We start from the raw sequence: 20569 nt of genomic DNA, 5'->3' as shown, positions 1-20569 counted from the left end.
CGACACGCCAGACAAATGCGATCGGGAAATCATGACAAAAGTTCCCACGCTTGCGTTAAATTCGCAGGACATTTCGTACTCGTCAGCGGGCAGTCGGGAATATTCCGCGACGCGGCCCCTTGATCCTCACGCGTTGATCAAAGCTTTGTCAGACGTGTCTTTGAAACAGGAGAAACAAAGCAAAGATGTGTCAAGAAACCGCGAGGGTTTTTATCATAGTAAGGATACCGTTGATGCATCGAGCGCGGTCTCGAGTTTTCCCACGAAAGGAGAAACGTGGCGCGTACCGAGATCTTCGACAGAATCAGAGTCGCCTGGAAAGTCGTTGTCGCGTGTACCTTCCAGGATACCCGTGAGGATCTCCGATAGTAGGATCATGTCGCCAGGCAATAAGTTCTCTGACTGCTACAAACCAGAGGACTCCAGCGAGATTGCGATTTATGCGGATTCGAAATTCATCGGACAAAACGGTGTCCCGTGCGAAACGTTAGTTCGCCAAATAAACTCTCAAATTTGCGAACGGGATTCTTCAAAAGGGTTGAGATCGGCAAACGGGAGTGTCGAAGTTACAATAGCGGAGGGCGTATTTGCGCCGGACAGTGAGACGGCGGAATACGAAATCGACGATCGCGCGCACGGAAGCTTAACTTCCTCGAATCCACGGACTCCTCAAAGTACACCGTTTAACGATTATACTTACGACAAAATACACTTATCAAAGAGCAAAATTAAAGGACAAAGTTGTTCGCCCATGTTCTTCCACAAAGCAGCTTATCCCGGCACTCAACATTACGCGATGATCGACGACGACGTGCGATCGAAATCGGATCGCAGCACGTCCCGGAAGAGCGGGGACACCGTAGACGTCATCACAAGCGCTACCGAGTCGCCAGGTCTGTCGAAGTATAAAAAAGAGTCGTCCCGAATCGAGTCGTTAAGAAATGTCGAGGAAAACGTTACTTGGAGAACGGAAGACGAGTGCGCGTCAATTAACGACGAAGAAAATCCTGAGAATGAAGATTACATGTCACGTGACGAAAAGCCACAGTGCTTGCGGGAAAACGGGCGTTACAAATTGGCGAGGGAAAACGTGTGTGAGCCATTGCCGTTCAGAACTCAGCAGCCTCAACTGAATTCGTCGTCAAAAATTCAGAAAGGTGGTAGAAAGCGACATGCTGACGATGATCTTGAGTTTAGCAACGACAAGCTGAGCAGTTTCGATCAGAATTTCGAATCTACGAGGCTCGCGCAATCGGGAAACTTGACGTTTCAGATTCACAGGACGCGCGAGCTGTCCAACTGTACCGTTTCGTCGACATTGAATTTGGATTGCGAGCCGAAGAGAAAGAAAAAGAAGAGCCAAGAACGTTTTCCGTTTACAATTTCTGAGGCGTCGGGTGCGCTGTCATCAGCTAAACACAAGGATACGAGCGATTGTCAGTCATTCAATAAAAATCTCGATCGCACAAAAATGGACAATCAACAAGAGCAAACTGTCTACCAGTTGAAGAAGCACCCCAGTCTAACGAGACTGGCCACTTCCGCCACGGAGGATACCGTGGCGGATATTCTCTGCTGCCTTGCGCAGGAAAAAGAGCATGCGATGTCTTCAAAGTCCAAATTAAAGACGCTCGTACGAATATTTTCCTCGAAGCTGAGAAAAGTACCGAAGCAACCGAGTGTCAACGAAACTCCGGAACCGGCCAAGCTCATTTACGAAAATAGCGCTTGTCAAGCGGATTCCAGAGCGAACAGTTGCTCGAATGATTCGTCAACAGATGAAACACATAAAACGTATTCCAACAATCGTTTGACTGAGAATCATATTGTGAGAACGAAGCCTGTTTCTTCACAAGAAACCCTGAAGAAGACGGAGAGCTCCTACGCTCAAGAATATCCTCGTAGACGATACGATCGGGATGATCTGTGGGTGCGAGATATTAAGAATTCTTCCCCTAATGAGAAGAAAGATATTGAAACATTGCAAAGAAAAGACGAGACAGATGTTTCAAAGGAGAGTCCTCCGAAGGATCGCTATTCAATTTTTCTTGCAAAGAATCCAAAGTCTGATAAGACATCGGTGTCTAATCGTGATAATTCTCCGAAAGAGCATCACGACGTGATAATTTCTGATCATGCGATGCTATCAGATGGGAAAGATAAACAGAGTATCGACCCACTGATAATATCAAACTTCATCTCTGGGAATGAAGAAATAGAAGAAGACCTAACTGGTTGCCTCTGTTGGCGACTGTGTCAAATAATCGCGCCGTTAAAGTATCGTTCACCAGTAAAATCGCACGTTCCAGTTTCGAGAACGAAGAAATCAGATTCCCTCCTGCGGAAAAGAAAGAAATAATTATAACATCGTAGGGCAGAAATATTCGCAGAAGTATCGGCAACTGATACTTTCACTCAGCTGATGAAAGAGAATAAATTGCAGCTCGACTACTATTTTCGCGAGGGATGGCAGATGGTAACGGATACTGGTTCTTCATTGTCGACCGAGAGAAAGTATCCACTATCGATACTTGGAAGTGTTTCTTTATTTGTTTGATGCTACATAAAAAAGATCGCTGCATTTTCGCGCGGCAGCATTCAACGTTTTTTAAATTATTATTTCTGTACATATAGAATTAGTTGACATTAGAATGTAACAATTACATTTATCAACAACTTTGTGTAATTAGCGTAATTGTGTACAATTTCCGAATAGCTCGGCTAATCCATGTACGTGATTGGTGGAGGAAAAAATTGAAACAGTCCACACGATCGAAATTATTATCCTAAACAGCGCAGGAAATAAAAAATACTGAGAAATACTTAGGATGATCACGAGGATTGACAAAACCGGAGATGCAGCTTCGGTGGCACGTAATCGAAGCCCATCGTCGATTCATGTTCTTTATTTATTCGCCGTTCGTACATATTTCACTTGTTCTCAATAATAATTGTTATGTGTGATTGTGTGTGTATGTGTACGTGTATGTGTATGTGTTGTTACACTGTTACTTCCGTACGTCATGTTTATACACGAGTAAGAGTCTTTGCCGTAGATGCGCAATTATCGCAGTTTATCGCCTTAATAAAACGTTTTTTCGCTACGCATTAACTTATTATCATTATTATCGTTATCATTATAGAAAAAATAAGTCTTTAAATAATCACATAAGAGTCGCCGAGAGCCTTTCGTGTAAGGACCAGGAAGAGGCGCGAGGGTGAAGGAGAAGGGAGAGAAGGGTGATATCAGGGTACGTGTGTATGCATACATTCATGCACGTGCATGCGTGTGTATACGCGTACGTGTATAAAGTGTATAACATATGTCGTGTATGTGTGCGCGTAAAAGTATACATGGACGCATGCACGATGAAGGGACGGAGGAAAAAAGATACAAGTTGCGGGGATGGGAGGGAGTAGGGGAGGATAAGGCTGTCGCTTGAGAAGTAACGTTGTTCGCCCTATACGGTATTTGCTTTCTGGCTTCCGTCGAGACGACGTGAGCCGCGTGCGCCTAAGCCTAGAAAAAGATCTATCTAACGAGAAGACCAGTCGTTTTCGCGTTTTTTTTTTCTTTAACCCTTTTCCTTTTTTAGGACTACACACGAGGAACGCGACAATTACACGTTATTCCGCTATCGAGGAGGGCTTTAATCGATTCGATCATGAGAGGAAAAGGGGGAGGGAGAGGGCGGAGAGGAATACAAGGTGAGGGGAGGGCGGTCGACGGCCGCCGCGTAAGAGCGTAAAGAAAATCGACGCTAAAGGCAATGCGTTTCCGTGATCTACCTCGAGCGCGCTCATCTATCTCCCTTTCTCCATCTATCTAGCTTTCTCTCTCTTTCTTGCCGTTGTCACCGAAAAAGGAAGAGAAGCTCCGTCCGCCGGCACATGCCTCGCATACAATCGCGTACCTCCATGCGATCGCATGCGTGTTACATTGGCACGATACGCATGCGTGCTTGATGTCAATCATATATCGCAATGCTCTCTCTCTCTCTCTCTCTCTCTCTCTCGCACGCACGCGCGCTCTCGCTCTCCCGCACCTCGTATCACCGCATCTTTGAATTAGTACCCGTTCGCCTCGCAAACTCCAACTCTATGTCTTCGAGCAATTAAAATCCGCAGAGCGAGACACACTTCGATAGAAATGGTAACGACATATCTTTTCTTTTATCTAGATATTCTACAAGATCAAACATAACGTTAAAGCAAGAAAAATTCAACAAAATTGAACAAAAATCCAAAGAAATAAAAAAGAATTCATGATCTAATTCTGGATTCAATATATCAGTAGACTATCTCAGCAATATACAGAAAATATAGGCAGAAACAAAAAAAAAAGACATTCCCTAATACTAAAATAATAATATAAAACAATTCTGGAAACAATGATCCGAAACAAAATAAAAGCAATTTGAACAGAAAATCTTTTGCTTTTATGATGGAGGTACTGCGGTACCCTTAACGACAGGACAAGACGTGGTGAGAAAGATCGTGAGAACAATCTGCGATAAGATACGATACATGCATTAGCGCAATCAAACGCTGCACCGTCGACGGATATCGAGCTAATTTAAGAGCCGCGTGATTTTAATCATCTGATAAAACGCGAGGAGGGACGCGTTCGAGCGATTAACGTGACGGCGGAATTATGTATGTGATTATCCCAATTGCGTCTCAAAGGTCATAGCGGTTTGTCGAAACGCGATAGCGAACGCAGACAAATTACGCTTCTAATGAGATTGTACGATTTGGCAACAATGAGCAATCATGGATATAATATATGCGATAAGCGGACGAATCTTCGTCTTCCGATCTCGAAGCGCTCGAGGCACGATCGGCCATCTCTTGCTTCTTCCGTTTCGTTTGGCTGTTCGCTTGCTCGCTTCGAGATTCGCAAGAAACGTTCGCTCAGTTCTCTTTCATTCGCTCCACGTCGTCCTGATCGTCGTTCTCTTCGTCGTCATCTAGGCTGGTGCTGCCGGGACGGGGCTTCTTATCGGGGAAACGACGTCACAAGGGGGGTGGAATGGAGAATTCTCTCCGCACGTAGAACAGAATGTAAGGCTTACATTTAGCAACAGCATCGGTAGTTGCTGGCCGAACCGAGCTGTCGTTAAAATGGAACCACTGGCCGTCATGCACGGCGAAGGCAGTGTAATGTCCAGTACCGGCACTGCAATACATAATTACACAATATAAATATAATTCCACATTAAACCCTTTAGAAAAATGTTTTTTTTTAAACTATTTTTATTTTTATAACATAATATTTAAATTTCAAACATGGATTTAAGAAATGAAATATTTAATTACCGATTACGTTTCGTGAAATAGCGTGGTACAAGTGCAAATAGTTGTGAAAATTTCTTATTCGCTTTTTTAAAATCGAGAATAGATTGCAAGCGATAGAATTTAACAATTACTAAATAGATTCGTGAGAAACGGCAGAAATAATATTTCAAAATATAGATTATATAGAAAACAATGCCATATTATCTTATCGCGTATCGACGTCGCGCGATAGTTGCTATTATTACGGGGAAAGTTTCGACGTGTCTTCATCGTCGGGTAACCAGTTTAATTGGAAGTGTTATTCAGGGGAACGCACCCAGAACCGTGGTGCACGATAACGGCAGCCAAGTCGTAAAGATGACTATTCTGAGCGCCCAATCTCGTCCCAGTCACGCCGCGTACAGTAAACGCGGACATGTCGAGAGACTCCATCGGGAAATCTACCTGCGTGTCCACCTTCGAGCGATAGGAATTGCACCACCTAAATCTTTTAATGTGAAGGCACAACACCTGTGAAAATAACGAGAGCAACGTATGAGCATCGATTACTGCGTTCTACGTCAGACTTATTTCTCTGCTCGATCAAAGTTCTTTTTTCGGGTCACGCTTTGTTCGTGCAAACTATATTGATCGGAACACGCACGTCCACGAATAAACTAACGTTTAGTGAAATTGGAGCGACGCCGCAAAAATCGATAAGATGAGAAGTAGAGATTTTTGAAATTTATAAATAGAGGAAGAATTTTTGAAATTTTTATGAGATTTCAACTTTTTTCAGTTTAAAATTTTATTGCCTTGAAACTCGTTGAAACGTTGAAGATGGAATCTTAAATCGAGCTTTCTATTTCGCGCAGATTATTTGGAAAGACGCGCGAACGATACTCACGTTAGGCAGCCTGTGTATCCAGAACCTCTTGGTGGACCTCTGCTTGCCCATGCAGTTGTCGCAGAAGTAGAGCTCGCTGTCTGCCAGCTCTTCGACCTTGAAGAATCTCGTTAGACTATAAATCAAACTGCACACCTCCTCTTGCTCCTTCGTCCTAGTTCTCTGCAGTCTGTCCGGTATGTCCAACGAGAGATCCTGGAAGGGCTCGTGCGTCTTCGAGTCCGTACGACAGTTCATACAGTGGACCTGCGCGAGGAAACGCGATCCATAATTCGTCCGCGCTTCTCCCAAGAAGAAAACGAAGAAGAACGTGACTTTGGCAAGCGACACCAGTCTCTCGAGAGAGCGCAGAAATTCCCTCCCGCCAAAGAGGCTGCGAGGACGTACGTTTCGCGCGCAATCGAGGCTCGCTGTCCGGGGGTCAGGCCGTTCAACTTACCACGCTAAGAAGAGTGCCTCCAAACACGGCAGTGACGATACTCTGCTTGCCGCGCAATCCTAAGGGCTCGTGTCCCAGCCTGGGCAACAGCTGCAGCAGCTCGGTGTGCAGTCGGTCGAGCATGTAGGTGAGAAATTCGTGGGCGTCCTGTTGCTGGTAGCCCCGAAATCTCGGCACGACCTTCCAGATGGCCAGGAACAGGCACTCCGGCGATATCGCCTGGCCATTGGAGCCGCCCAAGCTCAGACCGAGCAACACCTTTCGTAGTTCCTCGGCGAGTAGAGCGTCACTCATGGACATCTCCTTCGCGCGACCCGGCGTCACGATGCGACCACGGTGCGTAGGCGGCCCCGTGGACTCGTCAAAAGCGATGCCTTCGAGACACGGCATCTGGGTGAGGTACTCGCAGAAGTGGCTGATATTGTTGAAGGACTGCAACACCACGTTCATGAAACAGGTGTTACCGAGGTTCCTCAGGCCGACCACTTTTTTCTCTTTGGTACTTTTGGAGCTGCGACGCTTGGCCGGCCGATTGTCCGCGCTGCTGGCGTCCAGCGAGTGTAGCCTCTTGCGCGCCGTCCTCGGCCGTAAATTCCTCACGACCACCTCTGCTTTCCACAGGGCGTCCGGATCGTCGTTGTCGTGATCGTCGCCACCACCGTCACGCGTCCTTGAGGACGGCGGCGTCGTGGGTGGCGACGTGCTCCAGCTTTCATCGTTCTCCTTGTGCTCGTCCTTACGAAAGGTGGCCCGTCGTATCTTCTCGATTTGCCCGCTCGTGGTGTCATTCACCACGTATTCGTCGCAAGTGTAACTGGAAAGAGCGAGATGCAAGACATACGATTTTCTGACAGAAATCAACAATAATATTCGTGTTTACGTTTCAGTGTCACGGCACGCAAAGAAACAGAATATGTTTCAATGTTCTTTCCATTAAGAAAGTATTCTAAAACTTAAGAAAGGAAAAAATTTCGTTTAAACGTTATACAAATATTTCTCAGAAATATATTTTCCTAAAAGTCTTGTAAAACTATTTATAGATGGCGGCGCACCTATACGTTACATTATACTCAAAATTTTAAACACATTTTTCTTGAAATCGTGTTTCTTTGGTTGACATAATGTCTCAAAGAATATTAATCCAGTAGATTAAAATTTTACAATACTTTTCTTATTTCTTAATTCCGACCATATGTATACACTTATAATTATTAGCAACTTTTTTTATTTAGATGAGTAGAATTGTTGCAATAGTAGCAACACGTATTTTTTTTATAGTTTCTTCAACATTAAGAACAAGAAAAATTACTAACATTTAGAAATAATAAAATTTATTTATATTCTTCAAACATGGATAAATACGTGAACAAAAGCTTATATTATATATGTAGGATATATGTAATTTCTTTAATTTTTCCAAATGTATGTCATTTTTCACGTCCTAGAGTACAATATCCTCTTAATAAACTTATCGATTTGTTCACAGGCAGATATTTATAAATTTCGTGACAATTGTAAGCGTCTCGACGGAAATTCAATTCTCCAAATTATATCAGTTTTGATAAAGGAGAAACACGCGGCAGCATACGAAGACGGTAAGAGCGGAGGGATGCAGGGAAAACTTACCAGAATACTGCCAGGCTCTCACAGTCTATGCACACGCAGTGCTGAGTATTAGTCTCGTAGTGCTGCAACGCATGGCCAGCCACGTAGCGTCCGCAATGCACGGATCCACAGTGTAGACAGAGCCAGGGACTCTTCTCGGTGCCGCACACTGTGCACGATAATAATACGAAACGTAAATAACACTAGTCACTAAACAAGTTCAATCAATGCTATATTATCGATAATGACACAGAGAAATCGATCATGTACACGTAGAAATCTGGGATTCTATTAGAAATTAAAGTTTCACGAAAAAAAATTAATATATTAAGTATAATTAAATTTGAACTAACGAGATTATATAACGTTAACGATACATAATCTCTATTGTCATCAATTTACTGCATCAAGCTAAATAAATTAAAATATCTTGTTCATGCATGGAAGAAGCATTTAATCTTAGGTGTTATATACTTTCTTAGATAAAATTGATAGGAAGAAATGGAAGTTGGTATGTTTCTAAAGGAAGTTGATGGGAGTACGAATGAAATTCCAGGTTTAGATTAACTCATTCACTTCATTCACATTTAAAATTAACGTATTTGCGCTATTTAATAGTGATCCAAGACATTTCATGAAAGATTATAGCATGCAGAAATATGAAAAAAGATTGTCATATGTTGCACCTCTATTATCAGCAGTATCATTTTAATCTCATATCGTTCGATTAAAGCTAAATGTGACCAACTTATTCTTATCACAATTATAATGAATTCAATCTTCAATAATCAGTGAGCGTTGAATTCAAATCTTTTTACAGATAAAATTCGATATGAGATGTGTGATTGAATTTAGCGCTAAATATATACCTCTACAAAATTATCTGTTTTCAGAATTTTGATATAATTGATAGAGAGTTCTGACTCTTCTCCAAAGAATCCATTTTATGTTTTAAAAAGACTTCTGGTAATTAAGAAAAAAAGAAGAATTTAAAGATACAATTATATAATAAGATTTACTGTAGTGGATCACAATTTTATTACTGTAATGAAGAAGCTGTTCCAATATTTTTATATAAAAATGCTAATTTTTTGAAAAAAATCATGCACATGGAGAAAACTTTTATTTGCTAAACAAAACATTACTTCTTCTAATATTTTTCGATTGTCTCAAGTTTATATATTTAGATAAAGAGTAACTTTACAAAACACTGTCTAAAATTTCAGGAAGAAATCAGAAAATTATAAAAAATTTTGTCATTCTTGGAACTTGGAATATTTTCATCCGAATAATTTCACCAATAAATTATCAGAATTTCCCACTTTTGTTTTCATCGCCCCAAATATTAATCACAAGAACTCTTCAAAATTATAAGAACTCTATATAAATTTTTTAAAAGAAACCTAAATCTATCAACTGTATTAGACTTCTAATAACAGAGTGTTTACAGAGGTGCTAAATATGGCGCTAGTATTGTATATTAAATTTTAGCTGTAATAAGCTTTCAGTGTATGACATATTATTTTTTTTCTTAAATAAATCACATACACACACAATCTAACATGATCGGATCGACAACCATCCAGTCGCAGGATATGATATATCTGGTGGTTGCGAAATTGCAAATCGACACCGCCGTGTCGTTTCAGCTCGTCTCAGCTTACGTAATTCTCGAGAGACCGCGTAAAAGCGGGGGTGCGGTAGCGAGCCATGGGTTCGACACACCCCCTTCGCAGCCGATCGATCGCAAAATGTCTCAGAATTTCATCAGGCTTTGGATTCGCGGTGATTTGTACTTTTCTTTAGCTCTCTAATTGGAATCTCATCTAGAAAACATGATTTTTAAACTTGTTCTCGTCGACATCAGCAAAAATAGAATTCTGAGAAGAAAAGTTCTCATCAAAATTTTCAGAGTTATGTTATACGTAAACAAGACTCAGTGTAATAACAACGATATTTTTAACGACTTGCTGTAACTTTTGAATATTTCATAAAAATCCATATTAAAACAAAATAAAAAGCATTTATTATGTCTTCTCATTTTTCGAATAAGGATGTAATTTTTGTGTAAACTACAGGGGCAAGCAAAATTATAAAGTGACGTTCAGAACCGGAATCCACTGATTCAGGACATCGGAAGGCGGTAAATCCGTCAGCGCTTTACATATGCAAAGCATATGCAGACGGTTTCAAATTCGCATTCGAAACCTGGCATAATCTCTTAATTTTTCTCAAGGCGGTCGCGTTATCGCAGGTCTTGCGAACAATGTCGTGATCTTACGCAACGAGAGGCAAAAAAAGGGAGAAATTCTCCTAGAATGGAATTTAAAAAATTCACACGGACGCGTGAAAAGTGAAACGCCGAAAGTCCGAGCGCAGAAATTCAATATCGCCGAAGGTCATTCTGCGGAGTCGTGTCCGTTTTCGATGCCGATGTAAGAAGCCTTAGAACACACCGGAGTGCTCTATCGGCACGTTTTAATCAGCGACTCGTTGCCATGAGAATCATGAAGCGGTGAAGAATAGGAAGGAGTGAAGCCGAGGTTCAGCTCGCGATAAAATCTTGAAACAAAGTTGGGACAAGTTTTCCTTACAGAATATTGAAGTAAAATGTCCTTTCTTTGTAACTCTGTATTAATCCGCGAATATATTTTAAAGGATCATTTTCCATTAGGCAAAAAGATCATTTTGTCATTACAAAATATATTATTACCAAACTATACATATAATTATTCAAAGTAAAGTTTGCATGTAAGATTGATTAGCATAACATATAAATATTGCCATTAAAATAACAATTTTATAATTTATATTGCATAATGTAATGATATACATTAATCTTAAGTAAGTAAATTATATTTACAGAGATTATCTGTAATGCACGTATAGCAAAGGAGAAATATAATCTAAAAAACTAATTTTATTGATTAAAATTAGTTAAACAAACAGAGAATACGAGTGAACTTTACGTCGGCTAATCGAAATTATAACTCCAACATTTCTTCTGCTAAATACGAATAAAGAATGTTGTTTAGCACATAATTATTGCTGATGTCTGTCAGAAAGTAAATCGCTGTCGTTCGAATGACGCGGATAGCACGGTAGTGCAACTGCGAACTGTTCAACGTGTCATCGTAGATAACGAATAACGTAACGAGAAATGTTATCGGTCGAAAAAAGTATAAACTTTTACGACGACAACTTTAACGCGACATCGACATCGTACCATACGTTTGTTCATTCATTCACTTGTTCAATAAAGCGATCTAATATAGTAGTAAACTCTCGTACACGTGGATGGTCCTCGTAGATTGTCAGAGTAACTATTATTGCGAGCGATGATCAATATAATGAACAACAAAAGATAAGGTATTAAGTAGCAAAATCTTATTATTTATTTAAGTGTGACCAGATCTTGTTTCTTCATCATTTTAAATAAGGAATGCAAAGCTGCTTAAAGTCGTTAAAGCTATTAAAAAGCAGTTACGAATAGAACAATAAACTTGTTTAAAGGTATTACTATCTTTTGGAAAATCTTTTGTTGAAGTAAAGTTTTCAAAATTTTGAAAAAAATTCATGTAAAAGTGTCTTGTTTAATATTTAAAATCGAAACTTATTAATAACAAAGATGTTTAAAAACAAGAAATTAATGTAGTACATGCATATAATTTGTGTATAATTCCTATGAATAATTCAGTCATCTTTCTTATTTAGAATAATATAACTCCTACAAAATTCGCTTCTCGAGAACCATTGAATTATCCGTATTGGAGTAGAGGAAATGGTGAAACGCACGAGTATATAACACGCGAGGATCGTGCTCCCGTCACAAACACATAATTCATGTTTTTTCGATCGCAAATCATCGACGATCTTCAAGAGAGACAGCGGCACGGTCGATGATTAAGCTCCGAGAATTATTTTTAGGAATTGCGTCAGTGAGCAGAGCGAAGATGCACACGGACGTCAGCGGTGAACCAGAAATCGCGAGTTCCGATCGCGGTAGAATCGCGACAATCAAGGCTACGTTTCGATTGTTGCGAAATACCTAATACTCGTCGGGGAACAAAGCACCTACTCGAAGGAACGAGTGCACCGGATATAGATGTCCTTTTCTTTATCTCACTCTCCGACTCTGTAACGATTCGATTCCGCCACGCCTACGTCGACGACGTTGTCGCCCGAAAATTGGCGTCTCATCGACGGACGGTAGAACGAGATATCGCAAAAGCAACGAAGAAAAGTTCGTCGATGGGAGCGCGACACGTTTGGTCAAATATCGACGTAAGTCGACTTATTAGGGAGTAACTGCAATCGTAGCGTCCAAAAATGACTGAACTGTTATCTTCTACCGTATCGATTTTCGAGTTTAATCCGATATAATTATAATCTGAACACTTTGTACACACGATTCGGCAAACTCTTGTCCTGCAAATTTCTTTTCTTTTAAAAACCACGAACACTGTAATTCGTTACGTAACTCTGAAGCAATCTACACAAATACTTTCTAGAGAAGTTAAAGTACATGTAAGAGTTATCGAAGAACTCTTTTATATTTGTAAAGTAATAAAAATTAACAAGCGTCATGACCCAACATGTGTACCGAGTGTTAAATAAAACAAGTAATTGGACAAATGCTGTATATGGTGTTTTACATCGGACATTATGCTAAAAAATTATCGCGTTTCAAAGTGTACCATAAAAGTAACATACTACGTGGAATACACTTAATGTTTTTCATATTTATAATAAAATGTCTCGTATTTCCGTGTTATCCCAAAGGAATTATTAAAATTTTTATATCATCGTGTACCATTTGGTTGTCGCCCGGCAGACTTATCGACACCTCGTTAACGTCCGCAATGAGAAAGACAGGCTGTCTGCGCCGAAAAGGGTACTCGATATCCGCGGTGCGAAGTATCTACGTCACGAGAGAACGATATCGAGGTACAAGCGTCTTCGTTCTCGCAGCTAGCTATCGGATCGCGCGATTATCGATTTTGCAATGTTGTGCAGTCGAAGGTAGGCAGGCTGCAGCCGCAGCAGCAGCAGCAGCACGGGAAAAGCGACGACGAAAGAGACGAGGAGAGGGGTGAGGGAGCGGCGGCGCGGACGAGGGTCCTTTTATAGTGCGTAAGGGGCGATACTTCTTTTTCCTCTCTTTCTCTCTCCCCCTCCCTCACATCTCCCTCTCGTGTTCTCAGCCGGCGCGGAAAACACGCGGCGACCACCATCGCGCGGCGCGATTCCACATCAGAGGCATTTAAATCGATCCACCGCCGGATACGTCGCGATTCGCCGAGCGTGAACCGCTCTCTCGCCCGGTTTCTCGTGACGCTAATCGCGACGCCACGTCCACGCGAGTAGAGAGATAATGCAGAGACATAGGAGAAGTTTCTGAGAACGAGTTTTTAAGTAACCCCTTGTAAAGTATTTGTTTGCGTAATGTCAATGCTACCGTTGGACACTACCGAAAAAAACTGGCGATGACCGCGTGACGGAGTAGCCGTGGAATTCGACTGGGAGAGCAAAGTTGGAAATTGGAAGCAATGTACTTAAGCTATCTTTGCTATAAATATCACTACAATATCACACGGTCTCGGGGAAAGAATTCCGATAAAATCGAAAGTTGATTAGAAACAGGAATTTAAAATTAAAACAATTCTTTCAATTAGAAATAGAAATAAAAAATGATTATCTTCAGCGATCAAAAAATCGTAATTCTGATGTCAGTAAATTCTAATGGCAAGTAAAATTTGCGCGTTAATTAGACATATTATTTCAGAATTAATGCTAACGGCCGAAATGTCAGTACTCTTTAATATCTGCGTGTCGACAGCCATCCTTGACAGACGGCCGTGACGATAGAGCACCGAAAGTACCACGAATCCGGTGGCTATCGCCGATAGCACCATGTTGAGTAATCAAACATCGCAAGGAGGAAAGTGTGAGTGCGTTCGCTCGTCCGTCGGGATACTGACTCATCGCCAGTGACGTATCTATTATCTTCTACGCGCTGTATTGTTCACGTACGTGTTGTTCTTTGTATGCCCGTTATAAAGCTATCATGTGTGCGTTTCTATTTTGCACCTATTTTGCCATAGCTACGATCATTAAATTATCCTTCGGTTACTTTCCGCGTGAATTCGTCTTCAGACTTATGGCTTCGGTAGACCAGCGCGATTTCTGTCGCGCGCGACGCGCGATATCCAATGAGCGTACAGAGATGAGCGGAAAGACGGTCACTTATTGGACATCGTGCTAGTGTGCAGCCAGTCTTACGCTGAAATTCACCAGCGACAAACAGTTATTCTTTATTCATCCGATAAACGTAATGCAAAGAGGGTATCTTAATTCGTTCAGTAAATGAAGAAAAAAAATTGCATCAACGTGAATAATAGAATGCCCAGGTTAAACTTGACGCAATTGAATATTTGGGTCTCGACATTTCTCGCATTTCTCTTATAATTCTTCTATTAATTGATAGATAACGGTATTCTCGTTTAAGTAAGATAATACTCGATTCGTACTTGCGAGTATTTCACCGATTTATAGTTGGATGATTCGACCTGTGCTCTTTTCACGTTTATCTCGAATAATAATAGCAACTCCTCTCTTTCCCTCCCTTTAATTTGCTCCTATCTTAATATTACATATATTTCTCCTACTCTCTAATCCAGTTTCTTCTAATCGTCTACTTTTTCGTTACTTCTAAAGCAATTATAGTCCGCGAAAGATATAGATAAGCGCAGAAAAAACATTGCAACTCGCAGATAGACAGCGCGCACTTCTGCGAACACGGATAAAACGGAGAATATTATGTTTTATTGCGCGTTTGTTGTAAACTCGAAGAGCTCAGGTCAGCGCGAATATCAGAAACTCCACATAGTGATCGTATTCACACTGTTGTAGAACTGTATCATCGCTATTGTTCTGTGTATATTTTATGTAATTTAATATTAAAAATGTCCCACACAGACCTGATTACGAAATCGCATGATTAATTTTTAAGACACCTGACGATCTTAGAAACCTATGACGGCTTCTACGAAGCCGCCATCGAGCCACATTACAAAGCTATTGTTCTATCTGCGTCTCCCTTCGTTGCCCACGCCCGAAATTAACGGCAGCCTGTTCCTCGTGCTGACTGTTACGCTTCCTACCGATATGTCTGTCTCCCCACCATCCGCGGCGAGAAGAAAGACGCACCGCAAACTCTCCAGCGCGAGTAATGAGCGGCTGGGCTGGCTCGAAAATCGCAGTCGGTTCTACCGACGTCGTTCGTGCCGCAGAACTGGTACGAAACTGGTAGCGAACGAGTTGTTGTAGCAGCTGCTCGCGCCTATCTGTCGTTCTACATATCCAACAAAAAAAAAAGGAGGGGAAATAATAATCGGCACAGCGAGAGTGATCTTGCCAATTATTGCACGCCTCGCGCTAATCGAGGACCTTTGGGCAGATTATAACGTGACGATTAGTTGGAGACTATTACAGTAAAAAAATAAGTTTTTCATTTTACGTCTCCGTTATCTTTCGCTGAACAAACAGACAGACGGTGGTTGTCGCTTCTGTATATTTGACGGCTTACCGAGCTCTCTCGGAGAAGTCGGACATTCTCACACAATCGGACTTTGATCGCTCAAAAGACTATGCAATCACCGTTGCTTTCGAGCAAACAGTTCGTCATTAGTACCAATTATTCAACCGCAATTAACCAAATTTTCCTTCTTCGCTTAAGAATGAAGTACAGAAAAAAAAGACTGTATATTTCGCCGCCGTTATCTGAGAGCGGACGTCGCAAACGACGCTAGAAATCGACGAGGGCGGAGCGCATAGAGGTGCACTTAGCGACTTCAATTGCGCTCATCCATGGGGGTTTCTCGGGGCGGAAGGCGAAGGGAGAGTGGCAGGCGACGTAGACGCCGGCAAGGGGAGAAAAAACACATATGTTTCGGATAAATATAGTCCCGAGGTCGCGTGAAGGAGGAGGAGGAGGAGGAGGAGGAGGAGGGGAAAGAAGAGAGAATAGCACCAGGATTCGGGGAAGAACCTCCACTCCCGTCGGTCTCGTGGCCGTCGTCGTGGATTTCACGGTCTCCGAGGACGGCGCGCTCGCTGCTCTCCTCCCGAGCAATCATCGACGGTCGTCGTCCCCTCCCCCCTTCCCCCCTCTCTCTCGTCTATTACTCCGGTCGTCGTGCATTGTCTCGTAAACGCCGCCACTTGAACGCAGCACCCGCGCGGCAGCAACCCAGCGATAATACTTATCCGTTGCCCCGCGAGTTCTGTAATCTGTAAACGACCGTTTGCGACGGTTTAATGTGTTTTCGGCTCTCGGCTGCGAGAATCGTTCCCTACCAGAGAAACTAATGACGGCTTAATGATTCTCCATTGTCTTCCGTTTGCCAGAAGACGCAGGAGAGCTTCTACGAAGGATAGGTCGGAAGAAAACCCTCGCTTTTAACCTTAGCTAAATAACATTCACGGTAACGATCCTGCCGTCCTCCCTATAGCATATCCCCTCCCTCCCTCCCCTCCTTTTTCTTCCCCGTAATGACCGCTGTCCGTGTATCTTTAAATCGATAGCTCGGAGCTAGCACGACACGACCAATGTCACTGTCTGACTCGGCGAACGAAGGTCCCTATTATATAGCAGCGCTCGCGTGGAGACAACAGCTCGCGCCGTGGGGTACCCTTCTTTCTTTCTCCCCGCGGAATCGACATCGATTGCGGCCCATCGAAATTTCCGCACGGACGATTCCACGCTATTCTCTCGCTATTTTTTCTCTCTTTTTTTTGCATCTCTTTCTCTCTCTCTCTCTCTCTCTCCCTCTCTCTCTCCTCCCTGTCCTCGCGACGAGAAGTCGCGAGAGCGGCGGCGACGGAGGCGAACCGTTAGCCGGCGAGTTCTAATGACGGATCTTAGGGCCAGCTGATTAGTGCCGTCTGATATTGATTTTCCGATGACGGCCGCGCGGCGCATACTGAGAACTCCTAGCAGGACGACGACGCACACGCGCACACCACCATCGCCGCCACCTCCACCGCTGCTGCCACCACCACCACCACCGTCGTCGTCACTAACCACGCCGCCGTCGCGCTCTCGCGCGCGTAACGAGTCATGGGACCACGAACACGTCGTGCGAGAGAGAGCGAGCAGGCACACACTTACACAAACTCAAGTTACACCGCTCGCTCGCTCGCGTCTCACGCGTGCATATCGCGTTCGGAGAGAACGCGAGAGAGAGAGGGGGAGAGGGGGGGGAGAGAGAGAGAGAGAGAGAGAGAGAGAGAGAGAGAATGTGTACACGTATGCACGCACACGTAGCCGAGAGACGGAGTTCGATCCGCTATGTACTTCGCTCGTCCGTTGCTTCGTGCGTCAAACGGCGAGAGAATCCGAGACCGAGGCCGCCGACGGCGACGACGACGACGACGGCACGGGGCGACGCTTGGGCGATTTTCCCCGGGGGAAAACAGCGCGACGATCCGCTCCGTCTCGTCTCGTCGCGTCTCGTCTCGTCTCGGCTACGACGGCTCAAGGCCGTGAGAGGAACGGCCGGGGCCTGGGTCACGAGAGAGACGGAAGGCACACACAAGGCAGGCCGAGGAGCGTGCGGGAGAGACGGAGACGGAGAGAGAGTTGCTGCGAGGTAGTTCCGTGTACGTGTGCGTGCGCCTGTGTGTGCGCGCGTGTCCGATCGTCGCAGAGTGTGCGGTGCGGATTCGCGAGAGGAAGAGGAGAGTAAAACAGAGCAGAGAGACAGGGTCGAGTCGAGGAAAGAAAGGGGAAGGAGACGCAACGGCGAGAGGAGAGGAGAGGAGAGAGAGAGAGAGAAAGAGAGAGAGAGAGAGAAACCTGAGTTCCGAGAGACTCGGCTCCTCTGTCCATCCATCCATCCATCCATTCGACCATTCGTCTCTAGCATTCTCTAACGCTCTCTTTCGTTCCCCGCATCTCGCCCGAGCTGGCTTGGCTACCGACGATAGAAGGCACACACTCCTTTCTCTCTCTCTCTCTCTCTCTCTCTCTTTCTCTTTGGGGCTTTGTACGAGTCCCTACCTGCGCAGACGAACGAAGGCAAATCCTTCACAGCACAGCCCGATCCATCTACGTTGTCATCACCGCCAAACTGCACGCTCTGCGCGAGGTGCGGGCACTCCATGTTTTCTCCAGGCACGCTTTTCCACGAGGCCCTCGTGGTGGCCACCTCGTCGTCGTTGTCGTCGTCGTCGTCGTCGTCGTTCTCGTCGCCGTCGTCACCGTCGTTGTCGTGCGAGCGTTCACGAGGCAGTCCGTCTTTCTCTTTTTCCACAACGGGGCGGTGGACGAGGGATCGGCTTGGGGGGGAAGGGCAGGGACGAGAGGGGGCGACGGGAGAGGAGCTGGAGGAGGGAGGTGGGGTAGGTCTCGGGGGTACGCCGGTGGGGTAGACTCCGGGAACGTGGTGTACGAGGCGGGGTACACGCTACGGTGCCCCGTGATATCCGTCACATAGCGCAGCGGTGGTAGCGTGGACACTGTTACGTCGTCTTTAATGAAGAGGGAGAGAAAAGGAGAATTTTACGAACACGGAGACGTGTGCGTAATGATGATGATGACGACGACGACGACCGTCGCTCCCGTTGCGCGGTGTACGACTTACTGAGAGGCGGCGCGCAACGCGAGAGCGAGCGGAGAGAACGGGCGGACGAGCGAGTGAGCGAGCGAGCAAGCCAGCAAGCCAGCGAGCAAGCGAGCGAGCGAGCGAACGAGGAATACGGCGGTGCTGCGGCCGACTGCCGACCGAGCGCGACCGAGCTGCGTGGAGCTGCGGCGCTCGGTTCTGCCGGTGGTCGGCCACCTCCAGTGTCACAGACCACTAATAGTCGACTGACTCTCTCGCCAGCCAGCCGTGTGCGGCGCGGGCTCTCCTGAACTCTCCTCCTGTCCCCCAAGCAGACCCGCGAAGCAGGCGCGCTCCCCGACCGACGTTCCTTCGCTCGTTCTAGCGCTCTCTCTTTCCCACGGCTGGGCCGTTCTTCCGCTCGCTCTCTTTCTTTCTCTCTCTCTCTCTCTCTTTTCTCGTCGTTGACGAGGTTTCGCTAGGTCTTCTAGCCTTGGATCGCGCTAGGGCTCTAGGGTCGCGCGCAGCCTCGCGGCCGACCAGGGCCGGACGGATTCCCGTCGAGGGCGCGAACGCTTCCCGCTGCCAAATTTGTGTCGCGCGCGATCCTCTCCTCCGCCCTGGCCGTCGATTCGAATCGATCCCGTGCGTGTGAAATGACGAGGAGCACGCAGAACGCGGTTTACGCGCAGCTCACCGCTCAAGATACTCCGAGTACTCGTGTCACGCGAATCACGACGGACGAATCGCTCTCCGCTGACGAAATAACGGAGGAGGGAGGGGAAGTCCCGCGCGATCGAAAACTCGATTTTGCGTTCTGAACGCTGCGTAGATGCATCGCTTCTTCCCCCTCCCCCTCCTTCTCTGCGCGTGGAGCGTATTGTTAAAGAAAACCAGATCACCGAGAGAAAGAGAATTCCCCACGTCGCCGCGCGACGTGAGAAAGACCGCAAACCTCGCTTGGGCGCCGAGAAACGTTAAAGTTGCACCTGGCCTGCCTGGCCGATGCAACGCGGCGCGCCAGGGATGTAGTCGCAACCCTCCTATCCCTCGCCTCGGGGTGCCGCACTCGACGTCGCGCGAGATATCGAGACGCGTCAGCGGAACCAGTTTCTTTGAAACGGCGACGCGACCGACGGCACGGGGCTCGAACCTTTCGTCGACGAAATCGCGACCGCAACGGCGAGGCTACGCGGCAACAACGACGAAAAAACCGCGACGCTCGGCACGACGGACACGAATCGACGCGAGACGATAATCCTGACATTGGCGCACATGCGGTGTTGCAATGAGATTATTATCCGTACATCTGTGCGTGTGTGCGCGGGGATCGGCGAACTATCGTAGGATCACGCGGGGAGCCTGCCCCGGATGATGACACGATTATGCCCCTGTCACATAGCGAGTTCGCGCTGGCAGACGTAGAACGGGCGTATTCGTTCGAAACGTATGTACTTGGCCCCGCCGTGTGAAACGGGCGATCATCGCACGCGTTTCCAGCGCAATTAAAATGGCGGACTGAGCGCACGCGCGCTGGTGTTGCATGGCTCTTTTTTTTCCCTTCCCCCCTCGATGCACTTGTAAATCGTATCGTTTCAGACCCCTTTTCAATGCTCGGCGCATCACCGAGGACATTCGATCAATAAAAACAATTTTCTTTTAAACTGAGACTATGACTAATTTTGTACAAATAATTTCCAAGGACTTGGAGAATGGACAGTTAAGGTTATTAAT

The 20569-nt window shown here is 45.2% G+C and overlaps 1 protein-coding gene and 1 long non-coding RNA gene across 2 annotated transcripts; one reads left to right on the top strand and one right to left on the bottom strand.

The window, feature by feature from the left end:
- Nucleotides 1-2823: 2823 nt before the first annotated feature.
- On the bottom strand, nucleotides 2824-20513 carry LOC105838410 (ubiquitin carboxyl-terminal hydrolase 3). Its single transcript, XM_036293690.1, has 6 exons — nucleotides 18292-20513; nucleotides 8250-8397; nucleotides 6624-7437; nucleotides 6185-6430; nucleotides 5615-5808; nucleotides 2824-5179 (listed from the first exon to the last, which is right to left on the bottom strand). The coding sequence occupies exons 1-6, from the start codon at nucleotides 18392-18394 to the stop codon at nucleotides 5017-5019; spliced, it is 1668 nt and encodes a 555-aa protein (XP_036149583.1). The 5' UTR covers nucleotides 18395-20513; the 3' UTR covers nucleotides 2824-5016.
- LOC118647862 lies at nucleotides 9346-15216 on the top strand. The gene is made up of 2 exons (XR_004965003.1): nucleotides 9346-13779; nucleotides 14014-15216. It is a non-coding gene; the product is annotated as an uncharacterized LOC118647862 (long non-coding RNA).
- Nucleotides 20514-20569: the final 56 nt, after the last annotated feature.

This window comes from Monomorium pharaonis, chromosome 11 (genome assembly GCF_013373865.1).
Source record: "Monomorium pharaonis isolate MP-MQ-018 chromosome 11, ASM1337386v2, whole genome shotgun sequence".
NCBI lineage: Eukaryota > Metazoa > Arthropoda > Insecta > Hymenoptera > Formicidae > Monomorium > Monomorium pharaonis.
The sequence above is the reverse complement of the archived record's forward strand: the minus strand, read 5'-3'. Positions and strand labels throughout refer to the sequence as shown.